Below are 21,996 nucleotides of genomic sequence, written 5' to 3'. Positions count from 1 at the left end.
AACAAAATTGGTGCTGTAAACCGGATACAGCCCCCGTTGTAGGTATCCCATTGCACTTAAACTCAGCATACTATCAAGCCTAACTATTCCTCTGTTATGGTGAATGAAGGATACAACAAACAGCCTGGTATTTAAGCTCAGGGAGGCAAGAAATTTGTCCTGCTGTGGGCATCTTTTGCCTGTGAACTGAGAGATGGTGGTAGCTTACTGGAGACTCAGTCTCGCTTCTTGCTGTGAACCAGCATAATTCTTGCCTCTGCCTTCCTGCTGCAACTCTTGGTTTTATTACAGGTATAGTCTTTTTGTATATTGTACCTTAGTGCTGCGAGCTTTTCTGTTTTCAGCCTACCAATGGGGCACACTCATTTCAAGACGGGCTTTTTAGGACTTGTTTTCATTCTTCGTCAGTATTGCAATAAGAAGGTGAGCAGCAACAGAGCACAGTGCTAATCCACTCACTTGAAATTAAGTGAGGGAATAAATATAGTTTCCTTCATCAGGATCCTCTGTTTTTCTTGTTAGCTGTATATAAACTTGAAGTAGTCTAAGTCAATGAAAAAACTGTCGCTGACTTAATGGACTTTCTCCAAGTTCAGTGGATATACAGGAGTCTGTAATTTCAGTGGTCGGTGTACTCTTACCAGTTAAAATATTTAATTCCTCAAGTGTGGAAAACACTGTGATATTAAAGGTGTTTCTGAAGAGAGACCTTAAATACCTATGAAGAGTCTCTTCAGTTTCTGCATCATCTTCCAAGCTGAAGAAAGCCTTCTCTTGAAAAGCAGGTATTTTTTGCTGCAGATACTGTCTAACCTTAAAGCTGAATCCTCACCTCCAGACAATTAATACTTCATTTCAGCAAGACAAATGCTATCTTTATATTCATTAATTAAACTCATCAGAGATTTTGACGTTTGAATGGAGACATTTTGGCTAGTGATAATTCTAACTTTTAACATAAATTTCCACAAGAAATTTTCAAGTGCTTTATCTTGCAATAAAATTTTGTTATTGCAAATATTACTGAGCATGAAGGCCGTACATCTGTATTTATACATTTCTGCCTAGTGCAGTTTAAAGTGTGATATAGCAAGTGGTTCCAATGTATTTTTTTTTTTTATAAAAGGTTATGGAGCTTGGGTGCATTGCATAGTAACCCCTAACAGAATATTTATTCAAATGCATAGCCTAAATATTTATTTAATAAGAACACTGACTCTCACTGCCTTAGGACTTCTAATTGCTGAGTCTTTTGGTAGATTGATCACTGCCTGGAATTTAGTATGTGGATACTTATTTGTTCTGTGACTTCAGCCTTCCGTTTCAGGCACCTTGGAGGAGAAAGTCTTCTTCCCTGTCCCCCAGCAGCAGCTATTACAGTCATTTTTCTTTACTTGCCCGGCTGTCCCTACTGAAGACATAAAAGCTTAGAGCTGGGCTGTTTTGCCTTTCTTCTGCTGGTTTGTGTAACGAAATGAAGATAAAGCTTTTACTCAATACCTGCATAGCCATCCTGTTGTTTCTTCTGCCTTTTGATAGCAGACTAGACAGAAACATCCCAGGCTTCTGTTCAGCAATCTTCATTGATTAAACTGTCTTCTGAAATATCTATCATTGGCTATTGCTGAGGAATAAATTATTACCAAGATGGATGAGCAATCTCATCTCGTGTGATAATTCCCAGGGTTTTGGGTGCTACCTTTAATCTTCTGTTTCTTTCTTACAAAAGGGATCTACTGGTGCTCATTGCTTTGCAAAGGCTGGAGATCTGCAGGTGAGTCATGCTATAAAAATACCAAGGCAGGCGAGGGGAAGCCCTCTTCTCTGCAAGCGAAAGGTAAAAATCGTTGAGGAGGGAACGCAAGGGAAAAGGCCCTGGGGAGAAGTTTGCTGTGCAGAACATAAGCTGTAGCAGCACCTTACTTGGGAACCTCAGGACACCGCAGGCTAAAAAATTTATTGAAGTGGTTGTGAATGACAGCTGAAAAATAGGAAAGGTACTCTGCAGTTGAAATCTAGAGCTGAATAATTTGGCAGATGTTCATGAAAACAACAGAACTGAGAGTAAATACTTTAGTTTGTATTCTAAAAAGCCTTCCAGAAGAAAATGTTCTGATTTTCTTGTCCTTAATTATCAAGTTCAAAATCAATCCTTTCAACTTTTAATTTTTGTTGATATTAAATAAGCTTCTGCTAGCCTCTTGGACAGAAGCTTTATTTTTGCCATAATTAAGCTTTCAGTTTCTTGTTTAATAAAAAATGGGATATTAGCCTTTAACTTTTACAATGCAGAGGTACGCATCGGTGATGCTATTTCAGAGATCAGTACTTACCAGGACTCGGAACACAATTTTAACACTTGCTTTTCAGTAAAATGTAATGTAACACGAATTTGGAAAGCAAAAGCTTCACCTCAGCTGTATACTGGACATGTTTGAAAACCTTAAGCAAATAAAAGCTAATTTAAATTCTTGTCTGATTAGCACAATCAGAACTTACTGCTGATAAAATGTGCCAGATTTCTGTAACTGTAAACAGAATATAAAAATATAGCTGTTCAATGCAGTATGATTTTTTGTTTTCCCTCTTGGATGGAATAGATAGTTAGGAGTTTCTTGTTGACTTTTTGGGAGTCCTGTAACAAAGTCAAAAGCATTTGACTTTTTCTAGGCAAGTGCTGCTTGCTCTCTTGCAAGAGAAAGCAGAAGATGACACATGGGTGACTGTGCTTTGTTGTCCTTTACTCTTTCCTAGTCAAGGGTCAGACGTTCAGGGACTGTGAGTTTGGTGAAGAAGCATTTGAATGTAGAAACCACTTTATCTGAACAAGTCTGTAGAAGTATTTGTAGTACTTTAATCCAACAGAGGGGAACAGAAACCCTTAGTGAAGAACGGGAGGTATGGAGTGACTTCCTGCAGTGATAAAGAGGAAGGACCTCTGAGCCAACTGGATGTTTCCCTGTGGTGTGAAATAAGAAACCTGGCACAGCCTAATGCAAGGGGCTATGGGTTTTAAGGAGACCTGGGTTCAAATTGTGATTGCCAGGAAAAAGCCTAGATGACCCTTGCAAGCATTTATGCAGTCCCAAGGGTCTGGGTGAAGAAAGTTGTAAAACTGAGACTCACTGCAGTGTTTGAAATACTCGTCGGGGTTTGTCCCGTCTTGTATGTGTTGTTTTGTGAAGAAGTACCAAGTGTGAGGAACTGGTGGATTAGCATCACTTTTGTTTAGTAGAGGCAATGGAGTTATGTCAGGAGCTTATTTTAAATGAGCAGAAAATTCCGCAACTCCTGTGCCGCTCCACCACCACCACCGCAGATTGGAGAGCCTCGAAACGCTGCCTTGTGCCCGGTGAACTGCGAGTCATGCCTCACACACAAGGTCTATGCTTTGCAGAATAATCCGGTGCATCTTCAGGTGCTCTGCAGCAAGAGGCAGAGGACTGTGAAGAAAAATGCAGTGTTCATTTGCCTTTGGTGCTTCTTGTGCAATGAGAGTTTTAATATGTTTTAAACCTGAATTACAAACAGCTTAATTTGCATAGTCAAGGATAATTAGTGTATATTTTATCCTGGTTCCTCATACAACTATTTATAACTCTGGAAGCAATATAGAAAATCCCAAGGAGTTCAATGTTAAATTCAGTTTAGGATTCTCCCGTACGTCACAGGTGGCAGACAAAGGTATCGCTATGGATAAACTGAATGGCAAATTTTATGCTATTGAAGATGACGGGCAAATCGTGATACAACCAACCTTAGTACCAGGCACGGGATTTGATTTGCACTGATGTGAATGTACCCAAACATAAATCTTGCAATGGCATCTTAAAGGAGCTTCAGATCTCCTCGTTGGTCATTTTTAGGAGGCCTTTGCACAGCTTGGAAGAGCTAAAGCACAAATAAGAACCGGCCTTTTGAAGCTCTGCTCTGTGTTCAAGGATTTTTTTAGCTAGCTCATTCTAGATTACTTCCTGGTCCTTATGTTGTCAGAGATCATCCATTGGTAGAGACTTTATTATGAATTGAGTCTTTTAAGGTTTCATCACACTTCTCACTTTTAAGATTCTGTGTAAGGAGATCGTATGGCACCTTATTTAATGAGCCAAGGCAGCTGTGGGGATATGCAGTGGAAGGAAATACATTTTCCTTATATTTTTCACAATGTGAAGAAACATTTATCCTGTATCAACAGCTTAAAAATGGGACAGATTCATTCCTTCCCGTGATGTTTTGTGCTAGCTGGAAAGCGATTTCAGCAAGTTCTGATAAGAGACAGTGGTTTTTGAGATAAACTACTGACATTAACGGTGCCTTGACTTCCTGGGGAGAGGGGGCGATGTGACAGTTCTTTCTGCCTTCAGAATTTGTAAGAATTGCCTTTGATTGCAGCTGTGGAAAAAACGAAATCTGAATTTACTTACTAGCCTATGTAAAACTTTATTGCAGGCCACAGACTGTAGTTTATAGAAAGAAAATTACATGGCTGAATCTGTTTCTTAATATATATTTTATATATAAAACCTAAAGATTCATCTCAAATTACAGATCTACATCCGTAACCCTGATGCGGAGTGGGCATATTTCAGCTTTTGCAAGAGTTTACGAGTGAGTGATGGAAAACATGACTTCTAATTCTTTCTTAAAAGTTTTTTCGATCTGAGGTTGAAATATTGCATTCTGTAAATAGTATCTGAACAGAAAATGGAATTACATAAAAGCGTAGAGTAAATGAGGGAGAAAAAGGAGCTGCTGCGGATCATAACCTTGTCGGTTGGGGTGACAGTTTTGATTTGGTTTGAGTTCTCTCCAGTTCTCATCCTTTTTATGTTGTATTAAGTAACAGTTTTTGTCATCTTATTCCCATAGCAACCTTATCTCTCTCTCTTTTTTTTTTTTTTTTAAATGTAAATCTACTTGTCTCTTACTATCTTTCAAAGCTTGTGCAGGAGAAGAGTATGATGTGGAAAGAGCAGAGGCTTTCTGGCATAAGAAATAGGGAAAGAATATTTTGGAGAGATATATAGATATATGTAATATCTTTAAAATTTTCTTTTTACCCAAAGATATTTATTGCATCACTTTTCAGTGTAATTTTTTTCATGAAGACTAAAATTTTTCATGCTGTTTTAGTAGATTGTCCAAGCAAAACTCTCAAAGTTGAAGACCAACCTACAAGTCCAGCCAAAAATACAAGCTTAATGACCTGCAATATTATGGCTTATATAACTTAAAGTGCCATTTTCAGTGAAGTTAAGACTTAACTTGCCATGATTTTGCTTCTCATGTAACTTGGAATGTCTGAAGTTGGGTGCAAGCAGAGGTTTGTTTAGCTAGGTGCTGTGTTGACCCCGGGCTTTGGGTCCAGTATCCTGTGTATCACAGGGATGGGGCCCCAGGTTAGAGTGTAAAACCAGTTTGTACAAAAGCCTTCACATCCTCTGTTAGTTGCATCTGCTTGCCATTTTAAGGCATTAAATGAGGTTGAAAAAAGCAGCTGTTGCATTGTTTCTGTACGTCATTTTGTCATACTAAATATTTCACTTGATTGGACTTAATTAATATAGGAAGTGACTGAACTGAAGTGCAACAGAAGATAGTTATATAAATTGATCTGAATAAAAAATTTTCCTCCGTAGCTGTAATATAGTTTCACTTCTGTAGGTATAAGAATTTTTAGAAATAACTAACAATTTTGGCATTTCCTGTGCATGCCCCCCACCGGTAAAGCTCTAAGCAAAAAATGTTTTCATTTTAATTCTTGTAGTGGTTTTTTGTTTGGTTTTTTTTTTTTTAACAAGAGTAGTGACTTTGCATAGAATGTTTTGTACTTCAGGACTCTTCTTAAGGCTCTGGAATGTGGCTTATTTGTGAAGACAGAGCTCATTCATTGAAAAATCAAAGCAAGCCATTGCTAGGGAAAGAATTTCAGCCCTTGTTTTATTTGTCAGAATTACCCCAATGGGGTCTTGTTAGCCTGCTTAGCATACTGCAGATAATATTAAGCTAATACTTAAAAACATCTACATTACATCAATAACACACTAAAGGCCTGATCTAAAGCCCATTGAAGTTGGTAGGAATGTTCAGTAGGAATTTAATGCTTTGATCTTTCAACTGTACCTTTCCAAGTTACAAAATCAAACATAAAAAACATTTCTGTCAACATAACACATCTGTGTTGTGTTGTATTTCACCCTTCATGGCTAATAGAATTATTGGATTTGGAGTCTCCTCAAACTGAACTGAACTCTTAAAATAATAGTTCTGAATGCATTTTACAGCAACCAGTTCTGAAATAGAAAAAAAACGGTGTTGCTGGAAGTTGTATAACAAGCGCAGTTGTCTTGTGATGTATGGAATTATACCAACAGTCAGTGAGCTTGTGTAAATATACAGTCGGTTTTAACTGTAAGTAACCCATGGCTGCAACAAGATAAGTGTCATATTAGAGAGACTGAGAATAACTACTTAAATGTCTTCGTTGTGTATCTTCTTACTTTAAATGTGCTTTTTTTTAGGCCAGCCTGCCTGCTTTGCATCCAGGTGTTACTGCTGGTACAGCTGCTTGCGAAGCAGAGCAGGTATCTTCACACTGAAGCGATGGAACTTGCAAACTGCTCCTGTTACGCTGCATTGCTTCTGTCTTTATTTTTGTGTTGATAATGTATTTACTTAAGTGTTTCTAGTAGAATATGGTAGCGAGCGGTGGCAGAGAGCACAGGCAGCGAGTTGTGGGGAGTCTCATTTAAGAACCAAGGAAATGCTCGCTACTTATGAGAAGAGATGCAGTACCTGCTTTTTATTTTCTTGTTATTACCTCTGTCGGCTCTTTGCAGTGAGAGATCTTCTTTCTTTTTTATGAAAGTATTTTTTCAGCCCGTGGCTTTTTATTAAATAGTAGTTAACAAAATACTTTGGAGGATTACATCACCCTATGCAGAGCAGTTTGGCTTGGGCTGGAGATCAATCTGCACGTAGAGCATCTGTCACTTAATGATTCTGCTTAGATACCAACGAAAACATTGGAGGTCCCACTGTGTTTTGGGGATTTTCTCCTTATGTACATGTCTCAATCTATTAAACTCTCTTCAGTAGCACTGGGACTGTATATGTTTTTATAGATGGAGTAGCAGAACAGATATTTCTGGGCAGTTTTTCTCCACTCCCACAGTTCTGTTGTTGAGGGGTCTGATGCTGAGTTTATTAATCTGTTGCTTGCTCAGGTGTAATCCTTTGTTCAGCTGCTTTTATTCATCCACGGAAGGATGTGCACATCAGTACATCATGGCATATTAAAGGTTTACTGCCACCTGCTGCAGCTGTTGTCGCTTTGACCCTTCAGTAAACTAACAGTCTTCCACATAATTTTGCTTTCATTCAAGTGTAATGCCATTACTGCGGAGGCAGACAGAATGCAATTCTCTAAAGATCGTGTCTCATTCCCTTTTCTTCCAGGGAGGTTAATGCGCTCAAATGATCCCTGCATTTTCTTTTTTAGCTCTCTTGCTGCAAGTGGAGCAAAAAGGAAAGTGCTCCGGATAATCTGTTTGCACTAGCTTTTGGGGGATGGAGCAAACTGGAAAGAAGTCGTCACGAGTTAGGTGGAAGGCCTTTTTACCACTTCAATTTTAAATGCATTCATTTGTTTCCTTAGAACTTCTATTTTTGTAGCTTTTTATGAAAACGTTATACAGATATTTTTCTCATTCTTTACCATGGTGTGTGAGGGATCTCAGTGATGGTCCGTGTAGAGCCACTGTGGGAGATTACAAGCTGCACACAGCTGTGGGAACACGACCTTGGAGAGGGGAGCTAGGAGGGGTGTTATTTCGGAGAGGGGAGCTAGGAGGGGTGTTATTTCGGAGAGGGGAGCTAGGAGGGGTGTTATTTCGGAGAGGGGAGCTAGGAGGGGTGTTATTTCGGAGAGGGGAGCTAGGAGGGGTGTTATTTCGGAGAGGGGAGCTAGGAGGGGTGTTATTTCGGAGAGGGGAGCTAGGAGGGGTGTTATTTCGGAGAGGGGAGCTAGGAGGGGTGTTATTTCGGAGAGGGGAGCTAGGAGGGGTGTTATTTCGGAGAGGGGAGCTAGGAGGGGTGTTATTTCGGAGAGGGGAGCTAGGAGGGGTGTTATTTCGGAGAGGGGAGCTAGGAGGGGTGTTATTTCGGAGAGGGGAGCTAGGAGGGGTGTTATTGAGCAGTATGTTGCTGCTGTCTGGGAACCGCTGTTAGCCAGGACGGCACGTACCTGGCAGCCTTCCTGCGTGCGCTGGCCACGCGTGCACCAACGCCTGGTCAGTATTCTGCCACTGAATCTGCTGAGGGGATAAACAGAGGCAGCTCAGAGCAGAGGGAGAGAGAGAGGACCCAGAGCACACTCTATAAACAACAGGGGACGCCCTGAAGGTGCTGCGCCTCCCTCCCTTCTCTGCTCTGACCCCACTGATCATCACCCTCCTGCTCGGCGGTGTCTCCGGCGTGGTCGGGTTGGTAAGACTCTCATAAAGGGAAAACAATACGCTGCTAACTGCTTATGCTAGGAACTGTAACTGCTTATGCTAGGAACTGCTTCTGCAAGGCTATAATAGAGCAATGAATAACTTTTGTGCTTTTTTAAAATATATCCTGTGTTGGAATCCTACAAACCGGTTACTGATGGAAATAAGCAAGTCAAAACCACTTTACTCCAAACCGGCTAAACTGTTTAAATGTTAGTGGGGTATGAGAATAACTTGAGTTTAATCAGTGTTTTGTCCACAGGTATTTGTCATTATACAAGTGGTACCATTTCACAAAAGAGCCAACCTCTTCCCCTCAACTCACATTGTTTGCATTACGTTAGTACTCTGCAGACAGCGTGGATAACCTTGTGATCTGGCAGAGCTGAGGGGGAGAGTGAGAGTTAGTAGATGATGGGCTGAAACTGGTGTCTGGGGACATCAGTTTGAACCTCCGGCATGTGAGGTGGCAGCTATCATGTCATTGAGAGCAGTTTCTTGTTATGAACTTATTGTCACTGTAACATCTAATGATTTGTATTTTCCTAGTACTTCTGTATTGATTACCTCTACTGTATGTACTGCAATTTTACCCAGTAATGAAGTTAAACAGTCAAATGAGTCAGTGATTTATTGGATTCCTTGGTTCAGAGACTGGTTCTACACTGCAACAGCTTCTCATCTGCTCTCTGAACTCTTTTTTGTAGTTTGCTAGTAAGCTTCATCACTCTCTCCCTGAGTACCAAAGTGTATGATACGATGCTTTTGATTATTAATAATCCAATACTAACAGTTGTGTGTTGCATTTCCTTACCAGTTTTTCATACTCCTTTGCATTCAGCTATTTTCAAATCGGTAATTTCTTAACATGTATCTCTTTCTGGTTTTATTTGATACTCTTTTCAGAATATTTTTTTTCTCTACTTTCAGAATTTCATGGCTTCGCCTCTTAATAGCATATGCTACTCTTATTTGTGCTTTCACGTTTGTGTATAACTCTCTTGTTCACCTCTATTTACAAGTAACTATAGGCTCTTTAAGCCAGTTCTGTCTTATCCATCCTGTATTTTTCTTTCTCCTAGCTTTTCTGATGGGAATTCAGTGGAATTACTCTTTTGTTTCTTTTAGAAACCTTTTTGCCTTGTAATAAATCCTTCTTTACTGAAAAAGTTGTCTAGAGATTCCAGTTCTGATCTTTGTGTCTAAACTGTGGAACCTAAACATGCTTCGACTCCAGTATTTATTGACTACCTGGCAAGGGCAAAGTCCATTTCTCACATCCTAGTGTACGTAAGAAGGTGGCGTCAGTCCAGGGGCTGGAAAAGGGCTGCTGTGCACTGATGCTGTTTTCCATTGAAGGCAGGACACGTAGCCCCACAGTGGTACTGGTCTGCACACCCTCTGAATTGCATTGGTTTGTCACTATCCAAGGTGTCAGAGTAGATGAAGTTGGAGTGAATTCTTATCACAAATCATTGGGTTTTGTCATGAATTTATTCCAAGTCATGTTTGCAAGGGTCTCCTGTTCTTCCTCCAGGCAGTACTATCCAGTAGCAGATACCAATTCATTCAGAGCAAGACCAAATGCAGTTTTATCATCTGTTTACCCCTCTATTTAATTGCGTGACAATTAATGTTCCTGCTTTTATGAACAAAAACGTGGGATTTTTTTTATCTGTATAGGGATTATACTGCTTGTTTCTAAGTGTGTCTATTATATTTGGGTCAGAGCAATGATTAATATTGGAAGAGAGGTTTTGTAACCAGACTGATGCCCTGGCACATATATTGAGGATGCCATTCTGCTTTTATAGAGGATGTGAGGGGCAGAAGTAGATGTGTGACAGAGCAACTGAAATTTTGGCTAACTGCAGTGGGTAGACTTTGTGTGTGTGTGTGTAGCTGGTAGGAACAGAGCAGTTCTTCAGTAGGATGAAGCATAGTGTTTACAGTCCTTTAGCTTTGAGAAAATAAACTGTGCTATAGGTTATTAGTGTCTTTTCAAGATGAAAGATCAGAAGTAACTGTAAGATGATCTGTTTTGATCTCCTCGATATTGCAATACGATTTTATTCAGTAACTTTTGTATCAAGCCCTTATCCAGTATGCAATAACTTACTGCTTCTTCTGGACTGTCTGGAGTTTTAATTCTAACTTGACTTTATCTGGCTGGGGCCTTTGGTTTGTCCTGCCCAAGAAGTGATTCCAGGAGAAATGCCTGTGAAAAGGCGATAGGCAGGCGAGCGGGCAGCGTGCTGCTGAGAGCTGCTGCAAAGCCTTGCAGGTCCGTCACGGCAGTGTTTTCTCCTCCAGTGCATCTTCCTTCTGCTCTAACGATTTATTTTATTGACTGCTACGAGTCTGCTGATGGGAGGGTACAAGTGTAAGAAAGTTGCTTACAGTGAAAGCGTATTTCAGCCTAGGTAAGGAGAACTGCTGCAGCGTGTCTCGCAACGCGTGTTGGAGCGGCTGTGAGGATCTCTGCTCATCAAGTTTCCTTCAGCGTCCTACCAGGAGCGTGGCAAGAAATGCATTTTACTGTGTCCCTGTTCCCTGAAGTCTGTAAGAAAGTAACTACAAGCCATCTGCTTCAGCCACTTTTGGCTACTGTAAAACAAATGAACAAAATATATTCTGGCTTGCTTTGATGTGCTCCTGAACATCCATTAAGCTACAACTTTAGTGTTGCTGTATGGTGCCTGGATAGAAATAGATCATTTTTCTTATCTGTCCTGTCCTCCTGAGCCTGTGAATGTAGTCTAATCCTAGCTAGTAACTTAAGAGAATCATAGTCATAAACGTTCCCAGCAATTTCCCAGAATCTGTTTTATGCTGTGGCAACATCTTTGTACTCAGCTCGATACCACCGCCGTTGTAGCGGAGCACCCAAGGAGGAAGGTGTTATATCCCCGTTCCAGAAATGTTAGATTTGAACATCAGAGGCAATTAATGTCGGTACCATGTACTGTATTCAGGGTCCTAAGCCTGAGTTATTTCATTTGTCAGATGTGAAAATTCACTTACCTCTTTCTTAAAGTTGTGGTGTGAACAGTTAATAGAGTAAAATAACTGTTCTTCCGCTACGTGAACCAGGCAAATGTGCTACTGCGAAAATGTATTACTTTCATTTCTGCCTCTGCGTTTTTCATCTAGCAGTAACTCTGATAATAAAATTAAAAATTTTAATTTTCTGAATTGCTCTGTAAGCATTGTCCTTGATACAGTATTAATTTCTGTGTTTGCACTTTATCCCCTCTATGGCTTACTTCAGGTAGGTTACTGAAATAACCTATGTAGAAATAATAATTTTCTCTGAGTTCCCTTATACTTGTTTTATTAAAGTAGAGGTGAGTTGTAATGTACCTGTCAAACCCATCTATTTCTAGTTTGAGAAATGGTATACTGGTGAATTACTAAAATAAAAACAAAAAAATAAAAATCAGTGGTAGCTCTTCAGCATCCCCAACAAGTCAAGTTAAAAATACCAAACAGCAGCTGGAGCTAGAGATAAAACCTGACTGATTCTGGAGAAGAAAATGGCACAGGTGATTCTGGCAGGGTTTGCTCCCTCCTAAGCAAATTACTCTAGGATTGCAGCTCATGGATGGGGAGATGGCTTGTTTCCTTTCACGTGCCTGCTGGCTGCAAAGCTGGTGCTAGAGGGATGGGCATAAACAGATAAAGCCACTTCAGAGTTTGTCACAGCAAGGAATGCAGTCGCAGGGTCGCGGAGCTGTGGAGAGCCTGATCCCCAGAGGTGGTCCACAGGCTGTGGAGGCTGGAGGCTCGCTCTGGAGAGCTGGAGGAGCAGCTCCTCACAGGCAATATGGTTTCCTCCAGAGGCTGCGGTTTTAATTAGCTGTGTGGGAGTTAATGGCTTTCCTTATTATGTTTGCAGCCCTATATAAGCTTGCGTATTTCGTATTTTGCTTAACCCCAGGTAAGACACACATTTTGAGATGAGAACTATAAATATTTTGAAGGTCTGTGAATATTGGATTTTCATGCTGACTAACAAGTTAGTATATTTTTACATATGAAGCAGCAGCTGTGGTAAGACATCTGTTGATAGGACACTTACTCATCTGCTGTATCTGTTATTTGTCATCGTTACATCTGTTCTGGTCCACATGGCCCTCATCAAAGCAGTGGGGCTTTTGCCAGGTGCTCTGTACCAAGTGAGATGGGGAAAATGACAGACTTTGGTTATCCGTATCCTGGCAATACTTTTTGGTGACAACCCAGCTATATTTTGCGGTATTTGTGGGAGAGTACGTCTGTTTCTCTAAGGAAGGTAGCTGTCCTTCGAAAGATAAAGGAGTGAATTTAGTGGCACAAAAATATCCAGTTGTCATCAGCATGTTCCCAGTGCTTCAAAAATGAACTGCTGTAGGAAGTTTTCATTGATTTATTTAGTTATTAAGGAAAATCTTCTTGGAAACGCTGCCATTTATTTAATAAATCAACAAACCTTCAGGTAATTAGACCTAGATCTGGCAAGGCATTTAGCCATCTGTTTGTTAACATGTGAATAGTCTGTTGTTCTTCACCACTAAACCTGCTTTGTGGTCACAAGCTGTTAGTGATGCAGGTGCTTTATCTGCTGGGAGGATATTCTTAGGGTTTGTTTCAGGAAAGATTTAGGGGGGCAAAATCTGTGTTCAATATGAGAACTTGGCTGTAGGATAATTTCCGTGAGCAAACATCCTTCCCTCCTGAGATATTTCTTAAATTACTTGAATTGCTTTGTTCAGTGCTGTGTTTGTCTTGAGTTCAGTGATAATTCCCAGATAATATAAATTCAGAGAAGGCATATTTTCTGAAATATTATGGGAGAATGTCTTTCCTTCAAAACATGCATTTCCATTACAATGCTGTTTTAAAAAGAAAATTCCCTGTTCATCAGATGTTAACTCAACTTTTCTGCTATTAATGTTCCTCTACTGCTTTTTTTTTCTCCTCCAAATTCTTCTGTCTCTGGTCTCTTCCTTCTCTTCCACACAGCCCACAAAAGCATCTTGTCTCTCTCTGTCCCTCATTAGTGCAGATTCTTCTACCTCTTCCCATGGTGACATCTCATTCACTGCATGCTGGTACCTCCCTGCCAGATTTTTAACTTTTCCTATTTGTGTTTATATAACCCACTTTGTCTGACTTAAAGTAATTAAGAGAGTATAATTTAAAAGCCTGCAATTGTTTTCTGTTGCATTTTTTTAATGCATCCCAAGTGGCTTAAGGGGAGACCAAGAGTTTGAGAGGTTTGTAAGTTTTTGATGCTGTTGGTTGGTGCTGTTCACTGCTGGCTCTGGCAGCGTGTTAATCCCTGCACCACTTGCTCGTTCGATGTTCTTTCCATGCAATGGAAACTCCCTGCAGGGTCTCTTCCCTGAGAAGTTTGTGGCCCTTTCTTAGCAGTATTTTTGTGGATATAAGGTAGCAGATTGAATGAGCCGTGCTGAATGACATGTGATGTGAACAGGGACGGGAGCGATATTTCACACTGAAAACTCAAACCTGTTGAAGTAGAGCTTTGGATTGGGAATAAAAGATGCCTTGAGGGTGGGAGGTCATTGCTGCTTGCCCTGTCCTGGAGTCTTTAGGACCTGAGATGGCCAGGGCATGGGTGGCTGCAGGCAGCGGGGTTGGGGCTTAACCTGGAGAAGCACTGCCGCTGCTCCTGGGCTGCAGACGTACACTCACCGCTCCTCTGACTGAAATGGGGTTTCAAAAAGTACTGTAGCGTGTGTGTAACCTGCTGTACTCCTACCTTCATACAGATAAATGCCATACTGTAAAATGAAAGTTCAGTATCGTGTCACAGCATTAAGAGGTTTTGCAGCAGTTACTGTGGAATGATACGATTTCCCTGTAACACCAGCCTGACAGAAATGAAATTGCGGGGATGGTTCCCTGGTAGCCAGCGAATCTCTTCTCTATGACAGATCACCCAGATTCTTTGCGTGCTTTAAGTAATGGTCACTTTTGCACTGTTAATATTTTTTCTCCTCTTTCCTTTCTACCTCTACAGTAATTGATGATTATGGACATAATTTTTGGTCTCATCCCTTCCTCCTGCTCCAGCATGATTCTCCCAGGCTTGATCCGAAGCCCAGGGAAGGCAGCAGAAAGTCTCGCTTCCTCCACGTGCAGTTCTGTTGTTCTTTTTCCAAGTGCTGTGTGTGTGCAGAGAGTGTGTTGGGTTAACAGGCGGTGTATCCAACTATTCTGCTGAGTGGGTACAAGTATTTTTAAGAGACTTAAAATTATGTCAAGTGTATGCTCAGTTTCAGGTGTCTGTCTAGAGAAGTATAAAATACACAGTCATGGAAATGCCTTGGTATGGACAACTTTGGTCACAGTTGTAATTGTGATGGGGAAGAAAGTTTACGTGTGCACTTAAATGATTTAGGTGATGGTGAAGATGTGTTTTTGGTGAGATTTTTTTTTTTAAAGAAACAAATTCGTCTTACTCTGTTTGCTCCAGAAGTTTTCTTGACCAACATAGCTAGTACAGCACACTGAAGCTGTTATTCTTTTTCTTAAGAGCTGAGAGATTGGTATTTCATTTCTTTTTAACAATGTGACTTTTACAGGGAGAGCGGGTTGTGAATTAGTACTTCATTATGTGCTAACATCCAAAGAAGTCTCCACTTCAGAATTACCTATTCAGGAGAACAATTAAGACTTGGTTGTCTGACTTCATTTAGGTACTTGAACATCCTACCAGTACAGAATTATACATAAAGTATATTTAACAAGTTGTGTTGCTTTGAATAATAATGGGTCTGGAGGGTCGTGTGTCTGGAGCAGCTTTGTCATAAAAAATTCTCTGGGTTTTACATAACAGGGTGTTCTATGACTTTTCAAAGCATAGATGTAATATTTGATATGATCTTGCCTGATCTCTTTGCTTACTTTTTTTTTAATTATTTTTCTCATGTGTTGACATCAGGTGAGAAAAAGGTCCGGTTTACCTTCTCCAGATGCTGCAGGTAGCCTATTCTCTCCTCTCATGAATTCACAAATCTATCTGTTTTAATAATAGTATCACACCAACTTTTGTATGCTTCTATTCCAAATGCATAAACAGTTATTCCAGGACAGAGGCAGTGGAGACGATGCTCATGTTACTTTTATTTCATATTTTGAAATATTTCTCAGCAATGTGCTTGACACTTAAAACTTAGCTTATTAAATGGAAGGAGAGAACCCAATGGAATATGCAGTTTTCATATCCTCGCTGTTTGTATGTGCAAGAATGTGTTTCATTGTTCCCCTTTTAGGGCAGAATAAAAGACTTTTCAATAAAGCAGAATTACATTTTCTTGCTCTGTTTTATTGCAGTGGCATGTGTATTTCAGTTGATGTAATTTTATGTACTTTGTACTAAAGCAGTGAGGCAAATACATGTATTAGCATGGGAAGGGAGAAGAAAATGCTGTTTCAGGATTCAGAAAAGTCTCAGTTGCCAATTTTAAACTTTCTTCCATATTGCAAACTATAAAAGGGCAATAAAAGCACTTAACTTGCAAATTACAGAGGTTTAGATTGGTTTTAAGTTTAATTTTTTTTTTCTCACGTAGTCAGGTTTTTGTAAGGTTTCTACCCAGATATTTTCTGTGTTAAGGTCTGGGACTTTGCCTGGTATAGTTAAGTGGTAAAGTTGCTCATTTCTTATTAAAATGGTAGCATTTCAGATTAAGGGACATGAAAGTGGGGCATAATAAATCATAATAAATGCAAGTAAGAGGTAAAAGGATGTAGGCAGGAGAAAGTAATTGAAACACTTTATTTTGGTGACCAGTCTGAGAAAGTAGATAAAGTTCTAAAAAATCTGGTGGTGAATAAAACGGTCCGTAGATCAATATATGAAGTATTTCTGCGTTTTATTTGTATTTCTGCCCTTTTCTTTCAAAACAAAACAATAGCATATTGTCATCCCATGGGGCGCTGAAAAGCGAGTCCTGTTCTGACTCATCGCTTCTCAAGCCCATCTTCAGCCCTGTTCTTGTCTTCATTCTTCCTTTCCGTTATGCTTTATCTATTAAGACATTTCAGCAGGGTAAGAGCCTCTGATTTCAGAGATACAAATTGATCTGTAAAAGTAAACACTCTTTTCCATCATTTGCTCACCTTTTACAGTATTTTATTTACCCTGTCAGTTTTCTGAGAACTTAATGTCCCTTCCCAATGATTTCATGTAATAGCAAATTTTGTTAGAAGGTCTGGCACTGCTCCCCAGTGTTATTGTGGTTAGGATACTGGGTTTATTTAAAAAAAAAAAAAAAATCAGACCAGAATCTTGTATGTAAGCAGTGAGTACTTTCCAAGGGTAGAGGTTTGGACTTCATTGTATAATGTGAGTAGAGAACTCTATTGATGTTTTGCGTGATGATTTTTAATTATTTTCGAAGTGGTGCCAGACAAGGTGTTAAAGAGAATATGCAAGTATATAAATGAATTAAATGATGATATTTCTGCAGTTGTGTGATGAGTCTGGTACTTGAACCACGCTAGAAGATAGGATGGAGAGTTCTGCTAATTAGTGGAAAATTATTCTTTCATTGTAGTATGGCTAATATTCATTTTCTGATGGATTCTGCATTGCTGCTTGTTTCCCAAAAAAAAAAATGATTCTTCTGTGACAGCCATCTTCATCTGCAATCAGTGATTAATAACTTCTGCAGCACAACATTGCAACAGATCAAATGTCAGCGCAGCGGTGGGTTACCTGCAGGATAGCGAGGAGGTGCCTTCGAGTGCCCACGGGTCACATCCCCACCTGAGGTCCTGCCTGCCCAGTGCCATCCAGCACAGACAGCCATGTTTCTGAAGGTCTCTATCTGCAATAAATGAACACACGTGCCTGGACAGCACTGATAAACAATTTCATTTTAATTACAGAAATTATATGTATTACTTAAGACTTATGACTCAGTGGTTGTGATGTAAGAGGGCAAAATTAGATCTAAACTTGTTTTGTGTCTAAAATAGTTTGTTTTAGCTTTTTTTTAATAAACTTTAAAACCCAAATTGCACAGCTTTTTTCATCCTAATATAGAATAGTGTCCTCTGGGGTGCTGTCAGCTCTTGGCTCTTCCTTTCATGACTCAGGGGAATTGTTTTAGGGGGAGCTGCTGAATCTATATTGTTATGTAGGCTTAAAAGGTCTGAAGCAAATAGCAAAGCATGCTATTTTGATCTCACAGTGAAATTGGTTTGGCTGTGGTTGTATGTGACCTCCACAACGTGTCCAGCTGAAGGATCCAAACTTCTGTGCATGAGAATGCAGGTCCTGAGATGTTCCTGCACAGAAATTCCACTGGAAAGCTGAAAACAGCCCTTTTTAAGAAACCCTCCTGTGAGCTTTATGTGCAGTAACAAAGAACAATACAACACTGTCTTATTGCAGCATTAAATGTATTTTTTTTTAAATGAGCATTGAAATTCTAATCGTTTTTGTTCAGTGTTCTGACTGTAACAGCTGTTGCTTTTCAATGTTAAGGGATGAAACAGCTACTGTTGATCAACTCATGGCTCCCATTATGAAGACAGCCTTTAAACTAAGACTGTATGTGTTAGTATCCTTTCCAAGGTTATAAACAAACTTTTTAAAAAAATTGTCTTCTGTTTGGTTTTATTATGGAAAAATATGTGGTTTATTCATGGAAAAAAATCTTACTTAATGTAGAACCTCAAATGTGGTTTGTATTGAAATTATATCTAGTTTAATTCAAGGATATAATGAGGCCATGCTTTCTTACATCTTGAGTCACCAGTTGGAGGGAAAAGTAATATAAAGTTATGATTAAATATTTGCTTTTGTGTATACACATTTGTTTCATTTGTTTCCCCTCTTACACAGCTTTAAATGACTACAGAAGACCCGAAGCCAGCCAACGCAGAGCGCTGAGTCGATGTACCAGATGTCGTAGTTCAGCCCCGATCGGGACCAGACTATGCAGTCTCTCTCTCACTCCCCCCACCCTCTGAGAGAATAGGGAGAGATGATATAAGGAAAAACAGCTCAAGGCTTGAGCTAAGGACAGGGAGAAATCCTTAAAGTTACCATTATGGGCAAAACAACCTCCACTTGGGGAAAACTATTCATTTATTACTATAAACAGCAGGATAATGAGACAGAGAACAAGATAACCTCCCCTCACCCCTCCCTCTTCCCGAGCTTAACATTATCTCTACTGCCTCCCCTCCCTAGCGCTACAGTGGGGAAGAGGGAATGGGGGTTGCGGTCAGTTCATCACGCGTTGTTTTACACCACTGCTTCATGGTCGGGGGAAGAACTCCTTGCACTCCTCCTCTGCTCCAGCGTGGGGTCCCTCCCACGGGCCACAGTCCTTCGTGGAACTGCTCCGGCGTGGGTCATCTCTTCCATGGGGTGCAGTCCCTCCAGAACGGATGCCCCAGCGGGGCCCTCCATGGGCCACAGCCTCCTTCAGGCCTCTACCTGCTCCAGCGTGGGGTCCTCCATGGGCTGCAGGGGCATCTTTGCTCCTCCGTGGACCTCCATGGGCTGCAGGGGGACAACCTGCTCCACCATGGTCGTCGCCACAGTCTGCAGGGGAATCTTGGCCAGGAGCCGTATTACTCCTCCCCCTTCTTCTTTACTGACCTTGGTATCTGCAGCCATTCCTCTCACAAGAGAAGTTCTTCACAACAGGCTGGCAGACACCTCTCAGTCTCTTCACATCATCCAGCTCATCTCCTCTCCACTCCTTGCAGCTGGGCTGGGCCCAGTTGGGCCCAGTTGGCCATCTGGCGAGAGGCCAGAGGGTGAGGCCTGCAAGGCCCATGAGGCCTGCGCCTCCCCCTCTGCGCCTCTGCCCCCACTCAGCTTCTTCACATCTTCTCTCTTTTTTTTCCTGTTTTCCCCTTCTTAAACACGTTATCGCAGAGGCGTTATCATGGGACATTCTGCTACCGATCGGCTCGGCCTTGGCCAGCAGCGGGTCTGCCCTAGGCCTGGCCAAGTCCCCTGAACAAAGGGGAGCGACTTCTAGCAGTTTCCTACAGAAGCTGCCACCTTAGGCCCCCCCTCACTAACAAAACCAGAACACCAGAGTTTAGCAGTGTTACAGGGGATGCTGCTACAGGGAGGTGGTCAAGAGGTTTCCTTTCTCTTTGAAAAGATATAGATCAATTTTCTGAATAGCTGTGTTATTAGCATTATTTTACGATTGGTTAGAGGAGCTCGGTAGGATCTTGATAGAATTTTCATCAGAACTTTCATTTTGAAAGAAATAGTGGCTTAAGGACCTATTTTTAAGTTATGTTTATTGCTCCTTTTTCATTATCAAAATTAGGGTAGCATAAGCCTAGCATAAGAATAAAATTAGCCATAGGATCTGGTTAATTATATTCTTGTAAATTAGTTCACTTCAGACCTCCTTCTGCTATCCTCCCTTGTGTTGAACAGTCATTTATTTTGCAACTGATCCACTGAAATTGCCGAACTTGGTACACAACTAAGAGATGTGATACCAGCATTTGAGAACTTGAAACTCCTGTATATTTAGCCTTTTCTGTTTCCTAATATCCAACTCGCCTTTCTTTCAAACAGATCCTGAAAACGCCAGGACGAAAATGAGAAGCGCGGTGTCAGTTCGAGAGGGGCAGGGAGTCGTGCTGCTCTGCGGACCACCCCCCTGGGCGGGAGGTAAGGGACCTTCCAGGCCTGGCTTCACCTGGAGCTAACTGACTGTGATGTGGAATTTATCCCTGGAAAAGCAGGAGAGATCCTTCAGAGAGCGCAAGAATGAAATCTGGTTTCTGAAGTAAATACAGAGAGAAGGAAAAGCCAAAGAAAGGGGAGAGAAGTACTTAAGAGGATTTAATTTTGTCCTGAAATGCCTTTATAGTTCCTAGTAATCTCTGTGCACTTAACATGTCTGATTTTTATGATATTGCCAGTAATTAATTTAGTATCTTCCGGTGTTAAATTCTGCCCAATTTCACAATTGCAGAGCCTCGGTGACTCTAGTTTTCTCTACAACTAGACGACTGCGAAGAGTAGATTGTTGTCTCTAGTTGTGGTAGTATCTGCCTGCTTTCTTGCAATCAAGACATTTGATACTGTAACGTAATGATGCTGGCATAATTTAAAACACTGCTGTCTCGAGGGCAGGGTGAGAAAACTGGATGTATGGATTCAAAAGTTGCAAGTACATTCTGTCATTCATTCTGCACCTTCAGTCTTCAACTAATTGCCATTGAGCCTCAAGTAATATTTGGAAGTAACTGGTTTTATTTGTTTTTAATTGATGTGGAGTCTCATTATTGATTTGATTGCGAAGACAGGGTAATATAAGCTAAACATTGAATACAATAATATAGCTATTGTGGTCTCTTAAATTTGTCAGAGTCCAAGCAGATACAGCTATAAAGTGGCAATTTTACAACTGTCTGAGCTTGCAGAATTTTTCTCTCTAAACTGATACATACTTTTTAAATCATCTTTATAGCCTTACAACAGCTTTGTCTTTTCAGCTGCTGAGAAAATAGGTCATTCTCCCAGCTATGTATAAGAATTATAATGATTAAATTTAGCTTCTGTATGCAGTCCAAAGTATTAATTCCCCCAGCTGTTCTTGTACTCGCATCCTGTGCACGGGTATACAGCCACAGGTGGCTGCCAGGCTGTCTTTGACTCTTGAGTCTTGCAGTGTTTAAGTTGAAGGTGTTAAACAGGAGGTGATACAAAACATGCTCAGAATGGTGGTTCAAATCAACATGTGGAAGACGTGAGAATTCCTTTTGTAGTCAGCAGATGGGGTGTGGTTGACACCCCCCACACGAATTGTGTTATTTGTGCAAAAAAAAAAAAAAAAAAAGGGAGCTGAGGGCTCCCTGAATTACCAAATGGAATTGAGAGTGGTACCAGAATTATTTAGAGTCCTTGGATTTGTCTGAGAGTTGGGAGGATTAACCATTAAAGTTTTCAGGAGACATGGAGCAAGGCGGAAAGTCTTTCCTCTTCTCTCTTCACTGAAATAAACCTGTAGTACAGTGACTTCAAGCATAAAGTGCCTCTAGATCTGGCGTGCTGGGATGCGGGTTGGTAAGTCTTAGATTAAATATCCATCAATGAAGCAGAAGTAGTTTGTTAGGAATAGCAGGGATGGTTTAGAAACAGCTGGCCTGGCCTGAGGGCTGTTCAGCCCTTTCCAGATTGGTGATATGATTTTTTTTTTTTTTTCCTTTTGGTTCTGTATTTGTTGCATTGAGCTATTCTATAATTTCAGACAACACTGGTTCTAAAAACCTTCTCAAATACCTTGTTTTCTCTTCTCCTTTAGCCCTCGAAATGTTGTTGTTCTGTGTTCTGTCATATCATGCAGTTTTTAAGTTCTTGCTAGCTTGATGGGGGTTTGCACTTTTCTTACATCCTCTGTAAGGAGCCTTCAAGAAGGGACTCAATTAAATTGTGATTATTCCTCCATATACAACATTCCAGTTACAATAGAAACTATGTTCATTCCAAAAG

General features: G+C 40.6%; 1 protein-coding gene across 1 annotated transcript in view; it reads left to right on the top strand.

Moving 5' to 3' along the window:
- CNTN3 (contactin 3) overlaps positions 1 to 21,996 on the top strand; it is a 104,923-nt gene that overhangs the window by 33,268 nt on the left and 49,659 nt on the right. Inside the window, exon 3 of the mRNA XM_086755611.1 lies at positions 20,074 to 20,169. Coding sequence (XP_086611737.1) covers positions 20,074 to 20,169 — 96 coding nt within the window. The remainder of the gene's footprint in view (positions 1 to 20,073; positions 20,170 to 21,996) is intronic.

This window comes from Chlamydotis macqueenii, chromosome 10, assembly GCF_036417535.1.
Source record: "Chlamydotis macqueenii isolate bChlMac1 chromosome 10, bChlMac1.mat, whole genome shotgun sequence".
Lineage (NCBI taxonomy): Eukaryota > Metazoa > Chordata > Aves > Otidiformes > Otididae > Chlamydotis > Chlamydotis macqueenii.
Note: the sequence above shows the minus strand (reverse complement) of the source record. Positions and strands in the feature narration are given on the sequence as shown.